The sequence below is a fragment of the Scyliorhinus canicula genome, chromosome 8 (assembly GCF_902713615.1).
Source record: "Scyliorhinus canicula chromosome 8, sScyCan1.1, whole genome shotgun sequence".
Classification (NCBI taxonomy): Eukaryota; Metazoa; Chordata; class Chondrichthyes; order Carcharhiniformes; family Scyliorhinidae; genus Scyliorhinus; species Scyliorhinus canicula.
Window position 1 is genome coordinate 181,541,501 of NC_052153.1, and position 20,946 is coordinate 181,562,446.

Here is a 20,946-nt window from a genome sequence, read left to right on the forward strand (position 1 = left end):
ATACAGAAACCCACGTACACCGACAAATGGAAGGAAAAACAGAACTACATTGGATTTCTTTGCAACAAGCAGGAAGACAGTATCAAAAACAAACATGGAAAATTACTGGCACCAAGTACTTGCACGTAAGAATAAAACTGTCATCTAACGGGTGCAGATGATATACTACAGCAGAGCCAGTTCACTTACATCCATCAACTGAAGCCCAAAATTTCATTACAGCCTTGAAATAGTTCCCTGTATGTGGAGTTATTATAATGAGGATAAATGGTTTGTTGCAATAAAATAAATGCCAATATCATGGAGGCAATTGCAGTATCACTCAGGTGGGTCTCAGTCTAATAGCTCTCTGTCCTTTTGTTACCATCATGCATATTCACGTCGGTTTTTCTGCAACCCTGCTCAGTCCACCTACTCAGGCCAATGTAGAATCCACGAAAGCAGCACACATTGACCAAGCAGTTAGGAAACAAAGGCTAGATTTTATTTACAATATACTAACTCTCCACTCCCTGAAGGGTCCCCCTCCCCTACCTGCACCCTGGCTTGGGTTTTTAATACATGTGATCTAATCCCCTGTTGAGGGGAAGCTCCACCCCCTAGTTACTGGGGGAGTTCCTATTCATTGAGGTCACAGGAAATCTAAGAGCCCTGATGCAGTGACCTCCATGAGGATTACGACCCCCCAAAGTCCAGAGATAGGTCCATGTCCATGGACGGGTCCAAGGAACCCCTAGTCATCTTAGCCTGGGAACGGTTGTCGGGGGCTGGCCATGTGGCATCCAGAGGCATGTACTGAACCGTGGAGCAGCATTTCTACGTGGAGCCCCTTGGTGGAGTCGTTGGAACAGAAGTGGCTGGGGGAGCTGACATAACAGGGTCCAGTGGTGGCAATGCATGATATCAGACTCGGAATTTAGTGGAACTTCATCCAGTATCTCGCCATCCTCCATGTCCAAAACCCACTTCGCTACAACAGGTGTAGTTGGGGCTTAGGTGTTAACTCAAGCTGGCGGCAGTTTTGGTCTGAAACATCCGCAATTTGATCTGCCATCTAAGGGATACCTCAGAGGTAATCCACATGCCCATTAGATAAGATATCCCTCACATGATGAAAGATCGGTCCTGCCTGGGCTAACATTATGTCCGGGATCCATGTAGCACCACCCCAAAAAGCAGATGTACTCTGCGTTTCCTACAGCGAAGGTGCACAAAGGCGTATGATGACCTGCACCAGCTTCAGCTCGTCCTGGCGCCGGCAGTTTCCCCGCCATTGTCCGGGGAAACCAAACTTAAATGCGTACAAAGGCCACGGCCCATCAGCAATTCAGCCGGAGCGACCCCCGTTGTGGCATGCAACATTGTCCAGTAGCAAAAAAAGAATTGGGGTAGCCGAGTCTCCCAGGACCCCGAGATCTGTTTTCCTGACTCATTCCCTTTTTGAACGTCTGAACTGCACGCTCCGCTAACCCATTCCACGCCAGGTGGTATATTTGAGGTCATGACCTCAAACTCTACACTCACGAATGCTACGCTGTCCCATTGTCCGAGACCAGCACCCCAGGTACCCCATGCGTGCCGAAAGATAGTCACAATGGGTCGATGGTGGCTCAAGCTGTCGTACATTGCACACATGTGCACATATGGGTTCATACTGGATCGGATTTGATTTATCACCTGTACCTAGGTACAGTGAAAAGTATTATTCGAAGTACAGTGCAGACATATCATATTCTACCCTCATCTCCAGTGTAGAATCCGCTGAAAGCAGCATGAGAAACAAAGGTTAGATTTTATTTACTACATACAAGTTCTCCACTCCCCGAAGGGTCTCCCTCCCCAACATGTGTCCAGGCCGGGGTTTTTATACTAATGATCTAACCCCCTGTTAAAGGGAAGCCCTCTCGTTACTTACCGGGGGAGTTCGTATTCAGTGGAGGTCACAGAGAATCTGATGCAGTGACCTCCTTGAGGGTTAGAACAGTCATCACTGTGCTCAATAAATTTTTATTTTTTAAAAAATAATTTTTATTGAAATTTTTACAAAATATAAACATCTCAACTCTATTAACAAAACAACCGCGGTAACACCCCAAGAACAATACCCACCCAACTTCAAAAGCAACTACAAACAAAAGAAAAAAACAAAAGAATACCCAACAACAAAAGGGAAAGAGATAACACCCGCCAGGTCCAAATACCTTTTATAAAATTCCGCCGGAAACCTATCCGGCCCCGGCGCCTTCCCCGACTGCATGCTCCCTATCCCTTTGACCACCTCCTCCAGCCTGATCGGCGCCCCCAGTCCCTCCACCTGCTCCTCCTCCACCCTCGGGAATCGCAGCTTGTCCAAGAAGCGCCCCATTCCACCCCCCTCCACCGGGGGTTCCGACCGGTACAGTTCCCCATAGAAGTCTCTGAAGGCCCCATTAACATCTACTCCCCTCCGCACCACCTTTCCAGCCTTATCCGTCACTCCTCCAATCTCCCTGGCCGCGTCCTGCTTTCGGAGCGGTGTGCCAGCATCCTGCTCGCCTTCTCCCCATATTCATACACCGCCCCCTGTGCTTTCCTCCACTGAGCTTCCGCCTTTCTGGTAGTCAATAGGTTGAATCTGGCCTGAAGGCTACGCCTCTCCCCCAGCAATCCCTCCTCTGGAGCCTCCGCATATCTCCTATCCACCCGCACCATCTCCCCTATCAGTCTCTCCCTCTCCCTCTGCTCCCCCCCTCTCCCTATGGGTTCGGATGGAGATCAATTCTCCCCTCATCACCACCTTCAATGCCTCCCAGTCCGTCCCCACTCGGACCTCCCCATTGTCATTGGCCTCAAGGTACCTCCCGATACACCCCCGAACCCTCTTGGCCACCTCCCCATCTGCCAACAGCCCCACCTCCATGCGCCAGAGCGGACGTTGGGCCCTCTCCTCCCCCAGCCCGAGGTCCACCCAGTGCGGGGCATGATCTGAAATGGCAATGGCGGAGTATTCCACATCCTCCACCCTCGAAACCAACCCCCTGCTCAGGACAAAAAAAAAAAATCAATCCTCGAGTAGGCCTTATGTACGTGGGAGAAAAACGAGTATTCCCTGGCCCTTGGCCTCGCAAACCTCCAGGGATCCACCCCCCCCCATCTGGTCGATAAATCCCCTCCACACCTTAGCCGCTGCCGGCCTCCTACCCATCCGGGACTTGGATCGCTCCAATGGGGGATCCAGTACCGTGTTGAAGCCCCCCCCCCCCCCCCCCCCCCCATGATCAGGCCCCCCATCTCCAGGTCCGGAATGCGGCCCAACATACACCGCATAAACCCCGCATCGTCCCAATTTGGGGCGTAAACATTCACCAACACCACCCGCTCCCCCTGCAGCTTACCACTCACCATCACATATCTCCCGCCACTGTCAGCCACCACATTTAACGCCTCAAACGGCACCTTCTTCCCCACCAGGATCGCCACCCCCCTACTCTTCTCATCCAGCCCCGAGTGAAATACTTGGCCCACCCATCCCTTCCTCAGCTGAACCTGGTCCACCACTCTCAGGTGTGTCTCCTGGAGCATGGCCACATCCGCCTTCAGCCCCTTCAGTTGCGCAAATACCCAGGCCTGTTTGACCGGCCCATTCAGCCCCCTCACATTCCAGGTTATCAGCCGGATCAGAGGGCTCCCTGCCCCCCTCCCCTGCCGATTAGCCATACCCCATCCCTTGCCCACCACCGGCCAGTGTCCCCCGCTCTGCCAGTTTCCCACGGCGGCAACTCTTCCCCCCCCCCCCCCCTGCGTCCTCCAGCTCCTTCCTGACCGTTTCAGCAGCAACCCAGTTACCCCCCCCCCCCAGCTAGGACCCCTCCTAGCCGCGCACCCCCTCCATAACACTCCCGTGAGCCAGGTAACTTCTGCTGACCCCGGCGACTCCCGCCCTACCTCCGACTCCTCCCCACGTGGGACTACCCCTCCTCCATTGTGCCCGTCAACGGGTCCCCTCTCTCCACACCCCGCCCTCTTGCGCGGGAAAAGAAAACAGCCAGCAACGACCCACGCTTCTCAGCCCTGATCCCGCCCCCACCATCTCCCAGCGCGGGAAACCCGCAGAAAGCCCGCACTATCGCCCTACCCGGCCTCGCCTCCTCCAGGGCTACTCCCATTGTCAGTCCCCCCCACCAGCTCCCCGAACTCCCCGTTTACCCCCCTGCCCAAATCCGTCCACCAGACCCCTACAGAAAAACCCATATAGAAAAGACAAATCGACATCACCCCACCCACCCGAAGGCCAACCCACATCTTACATTAAACTAAGCAAATACAAATACAGTATTATACAGCATCCCCCATCTTAGACCCTCAGTTTGAGTCCAATTTCTCGGCCTGCACAAAGGCCCACGCCTCCTCCGGGGACTCAAAATAATGGTGCCGATCCTTATAGGTGACCCACAGATGCGCCGGCTGCAACATGCCGAACTTCACACTTCGTCTATGGAGCACCGCCTTCGTCCGGTTAAACCCGGCTCTCCGCCTCGCCACCTCCGCACTCCAGTCCTGGAAGATCCGCACCTCCGTGTTCTCCCACTTGCTACTCCGCTCCTTCTTGGCCCGCCGGAGCACACACCCATGATCCATGAACCGATGAAACCGCACCAACACCGCCCGCGGCGGCTCGTTCGGCTTGGGCCTCCTCTAACTCCAGGGGCCCCTGGAAGGACCCAGCCCCCATCAGCGAGTTTAACATAGCCGCCACATAGGCCGCTAGGTCCGACCCCTCCAGCCCCTCCGTGAGGCCCAGGATCCGTAAATTCTTCCTCCTCGACCGGTTGTCCAGCTCCTCGAACCGCTCCTGCCATCTTTTATGGAGCGCCTCGTGCATCTCCACCTTCCCCGCCACAGCCACGACCTCATCCTCCCTTTCGGAGGCCTGCTGCTGCAGCTCCCGGATCGCAGCCCCCTGTGCTGTCTGGGTCTCCATCAGCTCCCTGTTGGTTACCTCCAGCAACTCCAACTTAAGCTCCTGGAAGCAGCGCAGCAGAGTCGCCTGCTGCTCCTGAGCCCACTGCCTCAGCTCCTCAAGGCCTCCGCCGGCCGCCATTTTGCCTTCCTTCCCCCACTTTTTCAGGGGTGCTTTCTCCGGTTTTCTCCTTACCCCACTCCTGGTCCGGACCATAGGACCGTTGGGGTCGACTCCTGTCCTCTTCCCACGTCGGGATTTGCCGACACAGCTCCGTTGGGGGCCCTGAAAAGAGCCCTAAATTCCGTTTTCAGCAGGAGCTGCCGAATGTGCGGCTTAGCTCCTCATTGCCGCCACCGGAAGTCCTGGACTGTGCTCAATAAATTGTTGACAACTGGGGCTTCAAGCAATGCCGCACATGCAGACATAATGCCTTGTGGCGAAAATCATGGTATTTGTTGCAGGATGTGCCACCATGCCAAATCAATTGCCTTTTAAAAAAATATTTGAAACATGGAATGGGGATGCAGGTAGGAAGATTCAAGATCTGGTTTGTTAAGATGCTATAATCCAAAGTTTTGTCCTTTTTTCAGAGATCACATTTTGTATTAATACATGATAGTGCTATAAATTTTACAATATGCAAACTGACTTCAAAATAATTCAATAGATGTGTTTAAAAATCTCACACACACCCCACAAGAGGTAGTCTGAAATGTTGTTCACATCTGAAAATGATTAAAAAGTCAATGTTTCAAGTTATTTTCTGCTACAATTCATACCATAAAACACGTACACCAACAAAGGGCTTCTTCACCTGGCAATCATGAAATCTTGATCTTGATGGCATTAGATATCCCCAAATTATATTTGATACGCCTAAAAGTGACTTGATGACCCAAGGTCAATTCGTAGGTGAAAAAGAATAAACGAGACAAAAACAGCACACACAGGTTTACTTAGAAGTACGGTCAACCACAAAGTAGTGGGTTAGAAAACCGACTGCATAAACCAAAGTTATAATCTAATTGAATGCAACAGATTGCAGTGCCTTCCACTGTCTATCACAGTGAAGTCCTCCGAAAGAATCAAATAGCTAAATATAAGTGGCAGCGTGACTGCCCTCTGATAGGGGGTGTGATAGGGAAGAAACAAACTTGTGTCTGAAAGGGGCAAAGCACATTCCCAAGAGGATTAAAGTTAACTGGAGTAAGCAGCAGATCAAGGAATTGGGGAAAGGCTAGCAAAGAGAACAGGTTTATAGTTAATCTGCGCAAAGAGTTCGAAACAATACTTGTCGGGAAATAAAAGCCATTTAACTTGACTTCTACAAAGTGAGGCACCGCGCTGCTGGTTTGGTGCATGTTTTGAAAGAATTTTTTTTGTTTTTAAAAAAGAAAACAGATTATAGAAACGCAGAAGGTTGGGTGGGGGAGGAGTGAAGATTGAAAATATTTTCAATCAAACCATTTCGATTTAAAAAAATTTTTAAATGGGGAGGGACCCTACTGCTTGCACCACACAGCAGCGGCAGGGGCAGTAAATGGAAAGTGGCAAGGAGCAAAATAGGGAGAGAGGGAGAGAGAGAGAGAGGGGGGGGAGAGAGAGCGGGATAGGGAGGGGTGAAGAGGGGTATAGGGAGGGGGGGAAGGGGGTATAGGGAGGGGGAAGGGGGTATAGGGAGGGGGAAAGGGGGTATAGGGAGGGGGGAAGGGGGTATAGGGAGGGGGGAAGGGGGTATAGGGAGGGGGGAAGGGGGTATAGGGAGGGGGGAAGGGGGTATAGGGAGGGGGGAAGGGGGTATAGGGAGGGGGGGAAGGGGGGTATAGGGAGGGGGGAAGGGGGGTATAGGGAGGGGGGAAGGGGGGTATAGGGAGGGGGGAAGGGGGTATAGGGAGGGGGAAGGGGGTATAGGGAGGGGGAAGGGGGTATAGGGAGGGGGAAGGGGGGTATAGGGAGGGGGGAAAGGGGGGTATAGGGAGGGGGGAAAGGGGTATAGGGAGGGGGAAGGGGGTATAGGGAGGGGGAAAGGGGGTATAGGGAGGGGGGAAGGGGGTACAGGGAGGGGGGAAGGGGGTATAGGGAGGGGGGAAGGGGGTATAGGGAGGGGGGAAGGGGGGTATAGGGAGGGGGAAAGGGGGTATAGAACATAGAACAGTACAGCACAGAACAGGCCCTTCGGCCCTCGATGTTGTGCCGAGCAATGATCACCCTACTTAAACCCACGTAACCCGTATACCCGTAACCCAACAATCCCCCCATTAACCTTACACTACGGGCAATTTAGCATGGCCAATCCACCTAACCCGTACATCTTTGGACTGTGGGAGGAAACCGGAGCACCCGGAGGAAACCCACGCACACACGGGGAGGACGTGCAGACTCCACACAGACAGTGACCCAGTCGGGAATCGAACCTGGGACCCTGGAGCTGTAAAGCATTGATGCTAACCACCATGCTACCGTGAGGCCCACCGTGAGGGTATAGGGAGGGGGGAAGGGGGTATAGGGAGGGGGGGAAGGGGGGTATAGGGAGGGGGGGAAGGGGGGTATAGGGAGGGGGGGAAGGGGGGTATAGGGAGGGGGGAAGGGGGGTATAGGGAGGGGGGGGAAGGGGGGTATAGGGAGGGGGGGGGACGAGCGGGACAGGGAGGGGGGGAAGAGTGAGCGCGATAGGGAGGGGGGAGAAGAGTGAGCGCGATAGGGAGGGGGGGAGAAGAGTGGAGCGCGATAGGGAGGGGGGGGGAAGAGTGAGCGCGATAGGGAGGGGGGAAGATGTGAGCGCGATAGGGAGGGGGGGAAGAGTGAGCGCGATAGGGAGGGGGGGAAGAGTGAGCGCGATAGGGAGGGGGGGGAAGAGTGAGCGCGATAGGGGGGGGGAAGAGTGAGCGCGATAGGGAGGGGGGGGGAAGAGGGAGCGCGATAGGGAGGGGGGGGGAAGAGTGAGCGCGATAGGGAGGGGGGGGAAGCTGTGAGCGCGATAGGAGGGGGGGGAAGAGTGAGCGCGATAGGGAGGGGGGGGGAAGAGTGAGCGCGATAGGGAGGGGGGGGGAAGAGTGAGCGCGATAGGGAGGGGGGGGGAGAGTGAGCGCGATAGGGGGGGGGGGAGAGTGAGCGCGATAGGGGAGGGGGGGGGAAGAGTGAGCGCGAATAGGGAGGGGGGAAGAGTGCGCGCGATAGGGGGGAGGGGGCAGACGTTGAGCGCGATAGGGGGGGGGGAAGCGTTCGACGCGCGATAGGGAGGGGGGGGAAAGAAGTGAGCGCCGATTCGGGAGGGGGGGGGGGGAGAGGGTGAGCGCGATAGGGGGGGGGGAAGAGTTGAGCGCGATAGGGAGGGGGGGGGAAGAGGTGACGGCGCGCGATAGGGAGGGGGGAAGAGTGATGCGCGATAGGGGGGGAGGGGGAAGAGTGAGCGACGATCAGGGGGGGAAGAATGTGTGCGCGCGATGGGGGGGGGAAGATGGTGAGCGCGATGGGGGGGGGAAGATGTGAGCGCGATGGGGGGGGAAGAGTGAGCGCGATGGGGGGGGGAAGAGTGAGCGCGATGGGGGGGGGGGGAAGATCGTGAGCGCGATGGGGGGGGGGAAGAGTGAGCGCGATGGGGGGGGAAGAGTGAGCGCGATGGGGGGGGGAAGAGTGAGCGCGATGGGGGGGGAAAGATGTGAGCGCGATGGGGGGGGGAAAGAGTGAGCGCGATGGGGGGGGGGAAGAGTGAGCGCGATGGGGGGGGGGGGAAGAGTGAGCGCGATGGGGGGGGGGGGAAGAGTGAGCGCGATGGGGGGGGGGGGGAAGAGAGAGCGCGATAGGGAGGTTCAAGAAAAAAATGAACTCAGAGCTTGCATCGGTGTATAATGCCAGAGAGCCCCCCCACAGGGGAGGTTTCACATCCTCCCGTGCACCTGATGGAGGAGAGGCAGGCTCTGGAAACTCGTACCTCAAGTCAGAGCCACATCTTGGGGCCTGGAGTCAGGCCTCAGCTTCAGTCTGGCCTAATTTTAACCGTTAGTTTTGCCCCCCCCCCCCCCCAATGGAAAATAAAATTAGAAAGGGGGGGGAAACAAAAAAAACCAAAACACACACACACAAACCTATGAGCCGATTTGTTGTGGGTTGAGCGGGATGATAAACACACAGACTGGTGCGGAGGGGAGACCCCCCCGTCTCCATGGCAACCCCGCCGGTCACGGCCCTCCTCCTCCTCCTCCTCCTCCCCACCCCGGCCGGACCCTCACTCACCAACTGCCGCTCGAAGGGGTTGCTGTCGTCGTCGCCGCCCTGCGAGGAGAGGAGCTTGGACCAGAGCCCCATCAGCGCCAGGAAAGTGCCGACGATCAGCAAACTCCGCAGGAGGAAGCCCACTTTCACCCTCATGGCTGGCTGGCCGGCTGCCTCCCTCCCCTCCCGTCCAGGCCAGGCCACTTCAACTTTACCGGCGCCCTCTCTCCCCGCTCATTCACCCGGAGGGAGTGGGGGCTAATGATTTTTCCACAGAGAAACAGAGTGGGGGAGAAAAAAAATCACGTGTGGTTTCCGATGGGAGATATTTACAAAACAAAAATAATTTTGTTTTCTATATTTAAAAAAAGGCTCTTCTACTTCTTCTTTCCCCTGGCTGTTCTCGTTCTCTCTCTCTCTCTCTCCTCTTTCGGTTTTGATCACCTTCCTACATTGAGCAGCTTTCACACGCTGCTGCCCCCTCCAGCTCTCCAGCAACATGTGCACCGCCCCCTTCTCTCCCTTCCTTCCTTCCTCTTTCCCTTTCTTCTCCCTTCCCTCTGTCGGTTGCGCCCCTCACTCACCCTTCCACATGACGTGATTCAGTTCGTGTGGAAGCCCCCCTACGCCACAATCCCCCCCATTTAATTCGTCAGCCATCGTCACAATGGACGGCGGAGCAGGATCGACGGGCCGAACGGCCTCCTCCTGTTTCTATTTTCATTGGATCTCTCCACTGCAGAAGGAGGCCATTCGGCTCACCGAGTCTGCACTGACCCTTTGAAAGAGCACCCTGCCCAAGGTCCACACCTCCACCCTATCCCCATAACCCCACCCAACACTAAGGACAATTTTGGAAACTTTGGGCAATTTAGCATGGCCAATCCACCTAACCCGCACATCTTTGTAAGAAGTCTTACAACACCAGGTTAAAGTCCAACAGGTTTATTTCAAACACGAGCGTTCGGAGCACTGCTCCTTCCTCAGTGCTCCGAAAGCTCGTGTTTGAAACAAACCTGTTGCACTTTAACCTGGTGTTGTAAGACTTCTTACTGTGCTCACCCCAGTCCAACGCCGGCATCTCCACATCATGGCCGCACATCTTTGGACTGTGGGAGGAAACCGGAGCACCCGGAGGAAACCCACGCACACATGGGGAGAATGTGCAGACTCCGCACAGACAGTGACCCAAGCCGGGAATCGAACCTGCGACCCTGGAGCTGTGAAGCAATTGTGCTATCCACAATGCTACTGTGCTGCCCCAATGTTCCCAATGACGGGATGTCCAGAACCCAAACCCAATAACCCCCCTAACCTTTTTGGACACTAAGACACTTAGCATGGCCAATCCACCTAACCCGCACATCTTTGGACCGCGGGAGGAAACCCAAGCAGACACGGAGAAAGTGCCAATGCCAAACAGTCACCCAAGGCCAGAGTTGAACCTGGGTCCCTGGTGCGGTGAAGCAGCAGTGCTAACCACTGTGCAGCCACCATGTTCCCATGTATTTGAAGATATAAACACCATCTGTCAGTCCACCTGTGCGGCAACTTTCAATTTCTGCGGCGTCCCACTGTCAACAGGTTCAGGGGGTGCTGCTCTTGAGTCCTTGCCCCTCTTCCCTTGGAGGGAGGGTGTGCACTGGAGGGAGGATCTCCATCCACTGCCTGACAGGCCACGACATGAACGGCCCTTCCATCTCTATGGTGGTCAATAAGGTGGGATCGTCTTTCAGCAGGGAGAGGCTATTTTTGGGCTCCCATGTGAGCCAATATTCTGTGCTATGTCTTCCTGCAATATCGTCCTGGGAGGTGGGTAGCTGCAAAACACAAGGAACCCTAATGAATGTTAATTCAGAATCAGAGCGCAAGTTTTCTCTCCTCAAGATTGTCTGGAGCAGGCTTTGAACCCTGCACGTTCTGGCACAGAGGCAGGAATAATACCACACCCACTACAAAAATCAACTGTTGCATAGATACCTTGCTCAATTACTCTGCCTGACTGCCTTATGTTCAATGCGACCATCAAATCCTAGACTCCCACATTCACAAACTTGAGGTCATCCAAAATTCTGCTGCCTGTGTTTAACACAAGTCCTGTTCCTCTATCACCCTAGTGCTCCTGGTCCAAAAATGTCTCGATTTTAAAGTTCTCACCCTTGTTGTATTCCTCCAGAGCCTTGTCTTACCCTGTCTCTGTAATCTCCTCCAGTCCCACAACCCTCAGATTACTGCACTCCTTTTTAAACAAATATTCTTTCATGGAATGCTGGCATCACTGGCGAGGCCAGCATTTGTTCCCCACCTCTAATTGCCCTTGAACCTAACGCCTTGCTTGGCCATTTTATAGGGCAGTTAAGACTCAAGCATATGGCTGTGGTAACTGGAGTCACATGTAGGCCAGACCAGGTAAGGATGACAGATTTCCTTTCCGAAATGACTTTAGTTAAGCAGTTGGTTTTTTATAACTATTCACGATAGTTGTAATTGTCACCATTACTGAGACAGGCTTGATATTAATTGAATTTAAGTTCCACTACCTTCTATAGTGGGATATGAACCCTTGCTCCCAGAACATTAGCCCAGGCCTCTGAATTATTGGTCCAGTGACGTTACCACTATGCCCTCCATTGTGATTTCCAGTTATAATCGTTGCATCAGTGGTGCCCGTTCCTTCAGCTGCCTGAGCCTCAAGCTCTGGAATTCAATTCCAATCGATCGCTGCCTTGCTTTTCTCCTTTTAAGCACCGATTAAACAATACTCTTTTGAGCAAATCCTTTTTGGTCATCTGACCTAATATTTCCTTACCTGGCTTGGTGTCAATACTTTATTTTACAGTGCCCCTGCAAAGTGCTTTAGGACATTTCATTATGTTCAAAGTGCTATTTAAATATAATATGTTGTTGTAGATTCAGTTGGCTAAGCCAGGTACTTTTCCTGACAATCAGTGATCAATTCCTGGCACTATTATAAAACAAACTTTCAATTCCAGATTTATTAATGTGGGATTTTAAACTGCACCTGTTATGGTATGAATTGAACCCATGTCCCCAGGGCATTAACCTGGGTCCTTGGATGAGTAGCCAAGTGACATTACCACCATGCTACCATCTCTGGAATGTATTGGAAGTGGTGGAAACATATTCAGTAGTGACTTTCAACAGGCAGTTGGCTATACTTTAAAAGGAAATCTGTTGGGGAAAGAGTTGGGGAGTAAGATTAACGATACGACTCTTTAATGGAACCAGTAAAGGGACAATGGGCCATAAAAGATCCTTCTGTGATTCTACGACATGCAAGAAGTCTTTAGGCTCATTGTGCATCAATGTCTTAGCAAAAGCCATTTCTGCAGTCGTTTGCAAGCTATCCTCAAATGTACAGTCACTTTTTTATATACTGTACACTAGGAAAACAATGCGGGTAAATCAACAAATGCAAGCCTTTTAAAAAACATTGTCAGGTCGCCATGTCTAAATCCACCTGATTAATGGTGCAAAACTAGTTATAAAAGCTCACCCCTCTTGGACCTGCTTGTGCTGCAGTTTCATACTGGCATCAATATTGTAAATCAGGAAATGGGAGCACTGCCAGCATAAAGACTTCAATGTGTAGGCAGTGTAGTATGACACTAGTTACTTTTCAATCTGAAATAATGCATTTCATCGTGCTGAGATTTGGTTGAAAAGCAAACCGATTGTATGCTGGAATGTGTGGTTTGAAGCCATTCCAGTCTGTACCTGGAACAAACAAGATCACAAAAGCTCCCACTCGATATAGTTTTAACCCTTAGACTGCCAACACGGCTCCTGGGAATCCTTTGTTCCATGGAACAGTAATTTAAAAAAGATTTTAGATCGTAAGTTTTGATGCTCCAATATTAATGTAGTAAGGTAAAGTCTCCATAGTCCTAGATGACCATAGGCTGCTTTCTCCTTTGAGAGGGAGAGCTGACTGGTGGTGATTTAGCCTGAGGATCACCACACCTCAGGTGAGGAGCATGGTTGAAAAGGCGGGGCCTTCATGAATAATAAATTGGACCCACGCTGACCTTGCTCTGCATCACAAACCAGCTGTGTAGCCAATGTGTAATCGTATTCTGATGTCAGAAATACAGAGTATTTCTGAAACTCTGAGAAATGCGGAATTGTTAATGTGGAAAGGGACCAGGATGTCCTTGTTTATAAGTCACTGAAAGCCAGGTGCAACAAGGAATTAGGAAGGCTAATAGCATGTTGGCCTTTATTGCAAGAGCATTTGAGTAACAATAATAATCGCTTATTGTCACAAGTTGGCTTCAATGAAGTTACTGTGAAAAGCCCCTAGTCGTCACATTCCGGCACCTGTTCAGGGAGGCCGGTACAGGAATTGAACCCGCGCTGTTGGCCTTGTTCTGCATTACCAGCCAACTGTTTAGCCCACTGTGCTAAACCAGCCCCACAGCAGTAAAGAGGTCTCCCTGCAATTGTATAGAGTCTTGGTGAGATCCCACCTGGAGTATTGCGTACAGCCTTGGTCTCTTTACCTAAGGAAGAATATACCAGAAGAGTATGGACTTGAAACATTAACTCTGTCTCTCTCTCTCCTCAGATGCTGTCAAGCCTGCTAAGTTTTTTCAGCATTTCCTGTTTTTATATTAGAAGAATATACTTGCTGTAGAGGCTATGCAACATAAGTTCACCAGACTGATTCTGGGATGGCGGGATTGTCCCATGAGGAGACTTTGAGTAGACTAGGCCTGTATTCTCTAGTGTTCAGAAGCAGGAGAGGTTATCTTATTGAAGCATACAACATTCTTACAAGGCTCGACAGAGAATATGCAGGAAGGATGTTTCTCCTGCCTGGGCAATCTAGAACCAGGGTCGGACGCAGTCTCAGAATAAGGGGCAGCTCATTTGGAACCAAGATGAAGAGGAATTTCTTCACTCAGAGGGTGGTGAATCTTTGGAATTCTCTACCCCAGAGGACTGTAGAGGCTCAAACATTGAGCATGTTCAAGGCAGAGATTGATAGATTTCTAGATTGTAAAGGTATCAAGGAGTATGGGGATAGTGCAGGAAAATGGAGTTGAGATAGATCAGTCATGATCTAATTGATTGGCGAGCATGCTCAAGGAGCCAAATGACCTACTCCTGTTCCTATGTTCTGAAGTTCTACAGGAGTTTTATAATTGTGAGAATAGTATCTTAATAAAAGGTGTCAGCCGAGGCTTACCTGCAGCACTTTTGTGTCATATTAGTTCACTCTGCGACTTGAGCACAACATCTGGACTGTCACTAGTACTGAGGGACTACTAAGGGGTAGAGTGGGTTAGGATGGAGGAGGAATCTAGCAAGGGGTCTAGTTTGAGGGCTATGGTGACAGCAGCATTGCCAAAGGCTCTGAGTAGGTACTCAAGGAGCCCGGTGGTGCAATCCACAGTGAAGATATGGAATCAGTTGAGGAGGCATTTTAGGGTGGAAGGGATGTCAGTGCTAATGCTGCTGTGCGAGAATCATGGGTTTGAGCCGGCTTTGGGGGGGGGGGGGGGGGGTGATGGATAGTGTATACAGAAGGTGGGGGGAAGCAGGGGGGCTGGTTAAGGTGAGGGATCTGTATTTGGAAGAAGTGTTCACCAGTCTGGAGGAGCTAAGGGAGAGGATAGAGTTGCCGAGGGGGAGTGAGTTCAGGTATCTGCAGGTTCGGGACTTGGCGCAAAAGGTCTGGAGGGGATTCCCTCGGTTGCCGGGATACACCCTGCTGGAGTGACTGCTGCTTCCGGATGTGGAAGGGGAGGAAAGAATTGGGGATGTATATAAGTGGCTGGGGGAGCAGAGAGGCGAGCGGGTGGTGAAGATCAAGGAGAAATGGGGTGGAGTTGGGATGGGAGATCAATTGGGGAGTATGGAGTAAGGCACTGCGTAGGGTAAATGGGACCTCCTCTTGTGCAGGGATGATCCTTAGCTAGGATAGTGGAGGAGGACATGGAACCGGACCCTTTGGCAGCGATATTTGGGGTTTCAGAGAAACCGGAGCTCATGGAGGGGAGGAAGGCTGATGCCTTGGTAGCGGCTTGATTGGGTGACCTGTACGACATCCTGCAATTCGAGAAGATAAAGTATGAGTTAAAGGGCTCTTCAGGGGGTTTGAGGAAAGGTGGAGGATGTTTCTGACCGTGTTTGAGCGACTGTTCATCGCGGGGGTGATGTGTTTGGTGGGTTGGTTTGACGTTGACTGCAACTGGATTCAGGGAAGCTAGAAACAAATGTCTAACACCGGAGATGATCACACACAGTATTATCTAAACTACGAACGGCTGTACATGTTCAGCTGTGGGTTGACACTCTACTAATCCCACTGACGACCTCTTACTGGTTTGACCAGACTTACAAGCTACCACATGGCAATAATGTCCACTGACTTGTGCACTCTGACTGTCTCAGTGTCTGGGTCCTGAAGAGAACGGGAGTCGTAATGCCCTGTGAGCTTTATAGTGGTGTCTTGTCTGGTGATTGGTTGTTTTGTGTTGTGTGTTCATTGGTCATCCTATGTGTCAATCACTGCCTGTGTGCATCTCATTATATACATGAGTGGATATTATGACAACCCCCCCCCTTATTTTAAAATAAGTTATGAAACGTGAAGGTATATACATGCCTGACTATGTACAAATGGTGAGTTAACGAACATATATACATGGGAAGGTGTCTATCGTGCAGATACAGAACGAACTGAATGAAAATTTAAAAAATAAAGTCTATAGATTCAGTCTTTGAGGCGGGCGCCGAATTCTGGTCGATCGCTGCAGAGGTGGAGCAGGAGATGCCAGCACTTGGACAGGCGGGATTGCTGGGGTTGCTGGCATTGCGGCGGTGTCGTGGACAGGCGGGATCAATGGCAGATTGGTGTCCTCGTGGCAGGAAACGTCCGCAGGAGGCACGATAGCTGACGAAACCATGCGGTTAGGCGGTGGGCAGGGAACTCTCCGCAGCGCCCTCCTGTTGCATCGGAGAACGGAGCCATCGGCCAATTGGACAATGAAAGACCTTGGGGCGGCCTTTCTGATAACAACAGCTGGGGCCGACCAACCTCCCTCAGGCAACTGGACGCGAACAACATCTGCTGGAGCCAGCGCAGGCAGATCCATGGCATGAGCATCATACGCGATCTTCTGCTGGTCCCTGGACCAATGCACTTTTTGCAGCACCGTGAGGTGGTCAAGGTCTGGAATGTGAATGGCTGGAACAGTCGTCCTCAAGTTGCGGTGCATGAGCATCTGTGCCGGAGACAAACCAGTCGGCAGAGGGGCGAGGCCAGCAGCGCCAAGTTGAAATCGGATGCTGAGTCTGCAGCCTTGCACAACAACCGCTTGACGATATGGACCCCTTTTTCGGCCTTCCCGTTTGATTGCAGGTAATGGGGACTGGAAGTGATGTGTCTGAAGTTGTTGGATCGTGCAAAATCAGACCACTCCTGGCTGCAAAAACACGGACGGTTGTCACTCATTACTGTGAGTGATATCCCGTGTCTGGCAAACGTCTCTTTGCAGGCTTTGATGACGGGCCTAGACGTGAGGTCCGCCAATTTCACCACTTCCGGGTAGCTGGAGAAGTAGTCGACCAGGAGCATGTAATCATGCCCATTGGCGTGAAAGAGGTCTACCCCCACTTTAGACCACGGAGAGGTCACAAGCTCGTGCTGTTGCAGTGTTTCTTTGGGCCGAGCCGGTTGAAACTTCTGGCAGTTCGGGCAGTTGAGGACCGTGTTAGCAATGTCCTGGTCGATACCCGGCCAAAAAACTGCCTCCCAAGCTCTGCGTCGGCACTGTTCAACCCCAAGGTGACCCTCATGGATCTGCCCGAGCACCATAGCTCGCATGCTTTGAGGAATGACGATCCTGCCCAGTTTGAGAAGGACTCCCTCAATGACCGTTAACTCGTCCTTTACTTTAAAGAACTGAGGACACTGCCTCTTTTGCCAACCATGGGCGAGGTGCTGCATCACGCGCTGCAGTAGAGGATCCTTGGCAGTTTCTTCACGTATTTGGACCTCACGTTCATCAGTGGCTGGTAAGTTGCTAGCACACAACTGCACCTGTGCCTCTACGTGGCAGATGAAGTCCCTCTGTTCACACGGCGTGGTGATGGACCTGGATAGGGAATCTGCGATGATCAGCTTCTTGCCCGGTGAGTAGATGAGTTCGAAGTCATAACGGCGGAGACAAAGAAGAATGCGCTGTAGCCGAGGCGTCATGTCATTCAGATCCTTCTGGATTATGTGGACTAAAGGCCTATCGTCTGTTCCACCATGAACTTCAGCAGGCCATATACGTAGTCATGAAACTTGGCTAGTCCTGTCAGGAGACCCAAGCACTCCATCTTGATCTGGGCATAACGTTGCTCGATCGGCATCATGGCCCTGGAGGCGTATGCCACTGGAGCCCAGGACGAGGAGTCATCTTGCTGGAGGAGCACTGCCCCAATGCCATCCTGGCTAGCATCAGTAGATATCTTGGTATCCCTGATTGGGTCAAAGAACGCCAGTACTTGGGCTGTGGTGAGCTTCGCCTTTAGCTCGAGCCACTCCTTTTCATGTGCGGGCAGCCACTGGAACACTGTTGACTTCTTTACGAGATGCCAGAGGGCCATGGTGTGGGCTGCCAAATTGGGAATGAATTTCCCGAGAAAATGCACCATCCCGAGGAAGCGGAGGACCGCCTTCTTGTCCTCCGGGGTCTTCATGGCATTGATCGCCAACACCTTGTCGGCATCAGGTTGCACCCCGTGTTGTGAAATGTTGTCACCCAGGAACTTGATAGCGGATTGACCAAACGAGCATTTGGCCCTGTTGAGCTGGAGGCCATTTTCATGAATCCGCTGAAAGACCTGTCGGAGGCAGGCAATGTGATCCTCGGGGGTTGTGGACCAGACGATGACGTCGTCCACATATATTCGCACCCCCTCAATGCCCTCCATCATTTGCTCCATGATGCGATGAAATACTTCGGAAGCGGCCAAATGGGGTGTTGAACGTGCACAGCTTCCGACTGGACGCGTCCAGCTGTATTTGCCAGAAACCCCGAGAGGAGTCCAGCTTGGTGAAGAATCTGGCATGAGCCATCTCACTGGTCAACTCTTCACGCTACGGGATTGGGTAGTGCTCCCGCATGATATTGTGGTTCAGGTCTTTGGGATCAATGCAAATGCGGAGTTCACCAGAGGGTTTTTTGATGCATACCATAGAGCTAACCTAGTCTGTTGGTTCCGTGACCCTTGTGATGATGCCCTGGTCTTGGATGTCTTGCAGCTACTTTTTTAGGTGATCCTTGAGAGGAGTCGGCACCTGGCATGTTGCATGGATCACTGGGGTGGCGTTCGGCTTTAGCAGAATTTTGTAGCGATATGGGAGCGTGCCCACTCCATCAAACATGTTGTGGTATTGCGTGAGGATGTCGTCTATCTCGGCCTGGAAATTCACATCGGTCGAGGTGGTCGCCGGTGTCAAGGACATGGTGAGTGACCTGGCAGAATTCCTGAGGCTGACGAAGGTCAAGTTCGCTCTGCGAGGATGGTAGAGGGTTTCACCCGGAGCTGGGAACCGTTCATCGCTTTCTTTAAGGAGGATTGAGATTTCAGCAAGGGGAGGGAAGGGGATGAGAGGGTAAGGGAGTCAAATAATGGAAGGCGGGATTGTTGGTATCAGGGAGGCAGGAAGGTTGTGGTTGTTCATTGAGTTGATGTGTTCTTCTGATATTCTGTGTATGAATGGGAAAATGCCTTAAATAGAACATAGAACATACAGTGCAGAAGGAAGCCATTCAGCCCATTGAGTCTGCACCAACCCACTTAACCCTCATTTCCACCCTATCCCTGTAACCCAATAACCCCATCTAACCTTTTTGGTCACTAAGGGCAATTTTGCGTGGCCTATCCACCTAACCTACACGTCTTTGGACTGTGGGAGGAAACCAGAGCACCCAGGGGATACCCACACAGACATGGGGAGAATGTGAAGACTCCGCACAGACAGTGATCCAATGGGGAATAGAACCTGGGACCCTGGCGCTGTGAAGGCACAGTGCTATCCACTTGTGCTACCGTGCTGTACTTTTTTGTTTATTCAAAAATGTTTTTAAATCTGGTGTTATCAGGGGATTTCTTGAATAATAAGGGGATCAGGGGTTATGGGGAGAAGGCAGGAGAATGGGGATGAGGAACAATTCAGCCATGATTGAATGACGGAGCAGACTGGATAGGCCGGATGGCCTAATTCTGCTCCTATATCTTATGGTCTTATGGTATCCTGGCCAATATTTATCCATCAGCCAACAGCACTTAACAAGTTCTGTTGTTCATTTAATCACTCCTCACTTGTTTCTGGACTTGTTTATAGCCTGTTATATTTATCACACTTTCCAGTTCTCATGATAGGTCACCAGCCTAAAATGTTAACTCTCTCTCTCTCTCTAAATGTGGCTCAGCTTGCTGAATATTTCCAGCATTTCCTAAATATACTTCAAATATCTAGCATTTTGCCTATGTATTACTGAATAGATACATTATAGGTCATTATTGTATTATTAAATAGGCCATTATCGTATTGCTGTTTTAGCGAGTTTGCTGAGAGTAAATTGACTGTTGCATTTCCTGTATTTCAACAATGGTTATATTTCAAAAGTGCTTTGACCTTGTTCCGAATCTAAACCATTGCAAATTAAAACGGTCAAAAAACCTAGCTTCTGTTTTCTCATTTTACTTCACTCCATTTTTAACTGGTATTGTCCTTTCATTTTTAATCCGCGTTACGTCTTAGGATCATTCAGTATTTAAAATGGATTTTTTTCCCCTGATGTTAACTTTGAATAATAATTTGTTATTTTTCTTTGTTTCTTCACCATCCTGTCAACTTACATTTGAGCTCAGATACACGTCAATGAACATAGATACCTAACTTTGAAAGGACAGGACTGCATTGCTTCAAATTTAAAAATTCTCATCCCTGTGTTCAGATTCTTCCATGGCCTTAGGGCCTTAGTCCTCCTTATCGCTGTGACCTCTTCTGGCCCTACAATCAGTGTTCTCTCTAACTTCCCTTTGCTCTTTGACGTCCCTTTCGTGTTGTGGCACAGTCATGCATGCACGCCATTAAAAGGGAATACTTGTGTGTGTGGTGTTTGTCCCTTTCATGGCACATTCCAGATTGGTGTGCGCTGAGCAGGAGTGTTACCTGTAATCCTCCAAGAAGAATTTATCCAATTCTGACTCCTAGTGCATTCCTGATTTTTTTTGGTCCTCCATTGAAAGCTGTGCTTTCAGCTACCCGAGCCTTAAACACTGGAATACTCTCCCTAAATCCCCCTGTCTACAAAATTATGAGGGGCATAGAGAGAGTGGATAGTCAGAGGCTTTTTCCCAGGGTAGAGGGGTCAATTACTAGGGGGCATAGGTTTAAGGTGTGAGGGGCAAGGTTTAGAGGAGATGCACGAGGCAAATTTTTTTACACAGAGGGTAGTGGGTGCCTGGAACTCGCTGCCAGAGGAGGTGGTGGAAGCAGGGACGATAGTGACATTTAAGGGGCATCTTGACAAATACATGAATAGGATGGGAATAGAGGGATACGGACCCAGGAAGTGTAGAAGAATTTAGTTTAGATGGGCAGCATGGTCGGCACAGGCTTGGAGGGCCGAAGGGCCTGTTCCTGTGGTGTACTTTTCTTTGTTCTTTGTCTCTGTAACCCCCTCTCCTCTTTTTGCCTCTTTGACTAGTTCTTTGTTAATAGGACCTAAAACCTCCTTATGAGACTCAACAACAAATCG

At 51.2% G+C, this 20,946-nt stretch overlaps 1 protein-coding gene across 2 annotated transcripts in view; it reads right to left on the minus strand.

Moving 5' to 3' along the window:
* Positions 1–9,660, minus strand: part of galnt7 (UDP-N-acetyl-alpha-D-galactosamine: polypeptide N-acetylgalactosaminyltransferase 7) — a 169,530-nt gene extending 159,870 nt beyond the window's left edge. Inside the window, exon 1 of one of the 2 annotated variants that reach the window (XM_038805793.1) lies at positions 9,176–9,660. In XM_038805793.1, coding sequence (XP_038661721.1) covers positions 9,176–9,310 — 135 coding nt within the window. In that variant the 5' untranslated portion in view covers positions 9,311–9,660. The remainder of the gene's footprint in view (positions 1–9,175) is intronic. The other variant, XM_038805791.1, reaches the window with a different exon arrangement.
* Between the last annotated feature and the right edge of the window lie 11,286 nt (positions 9,661–20,946).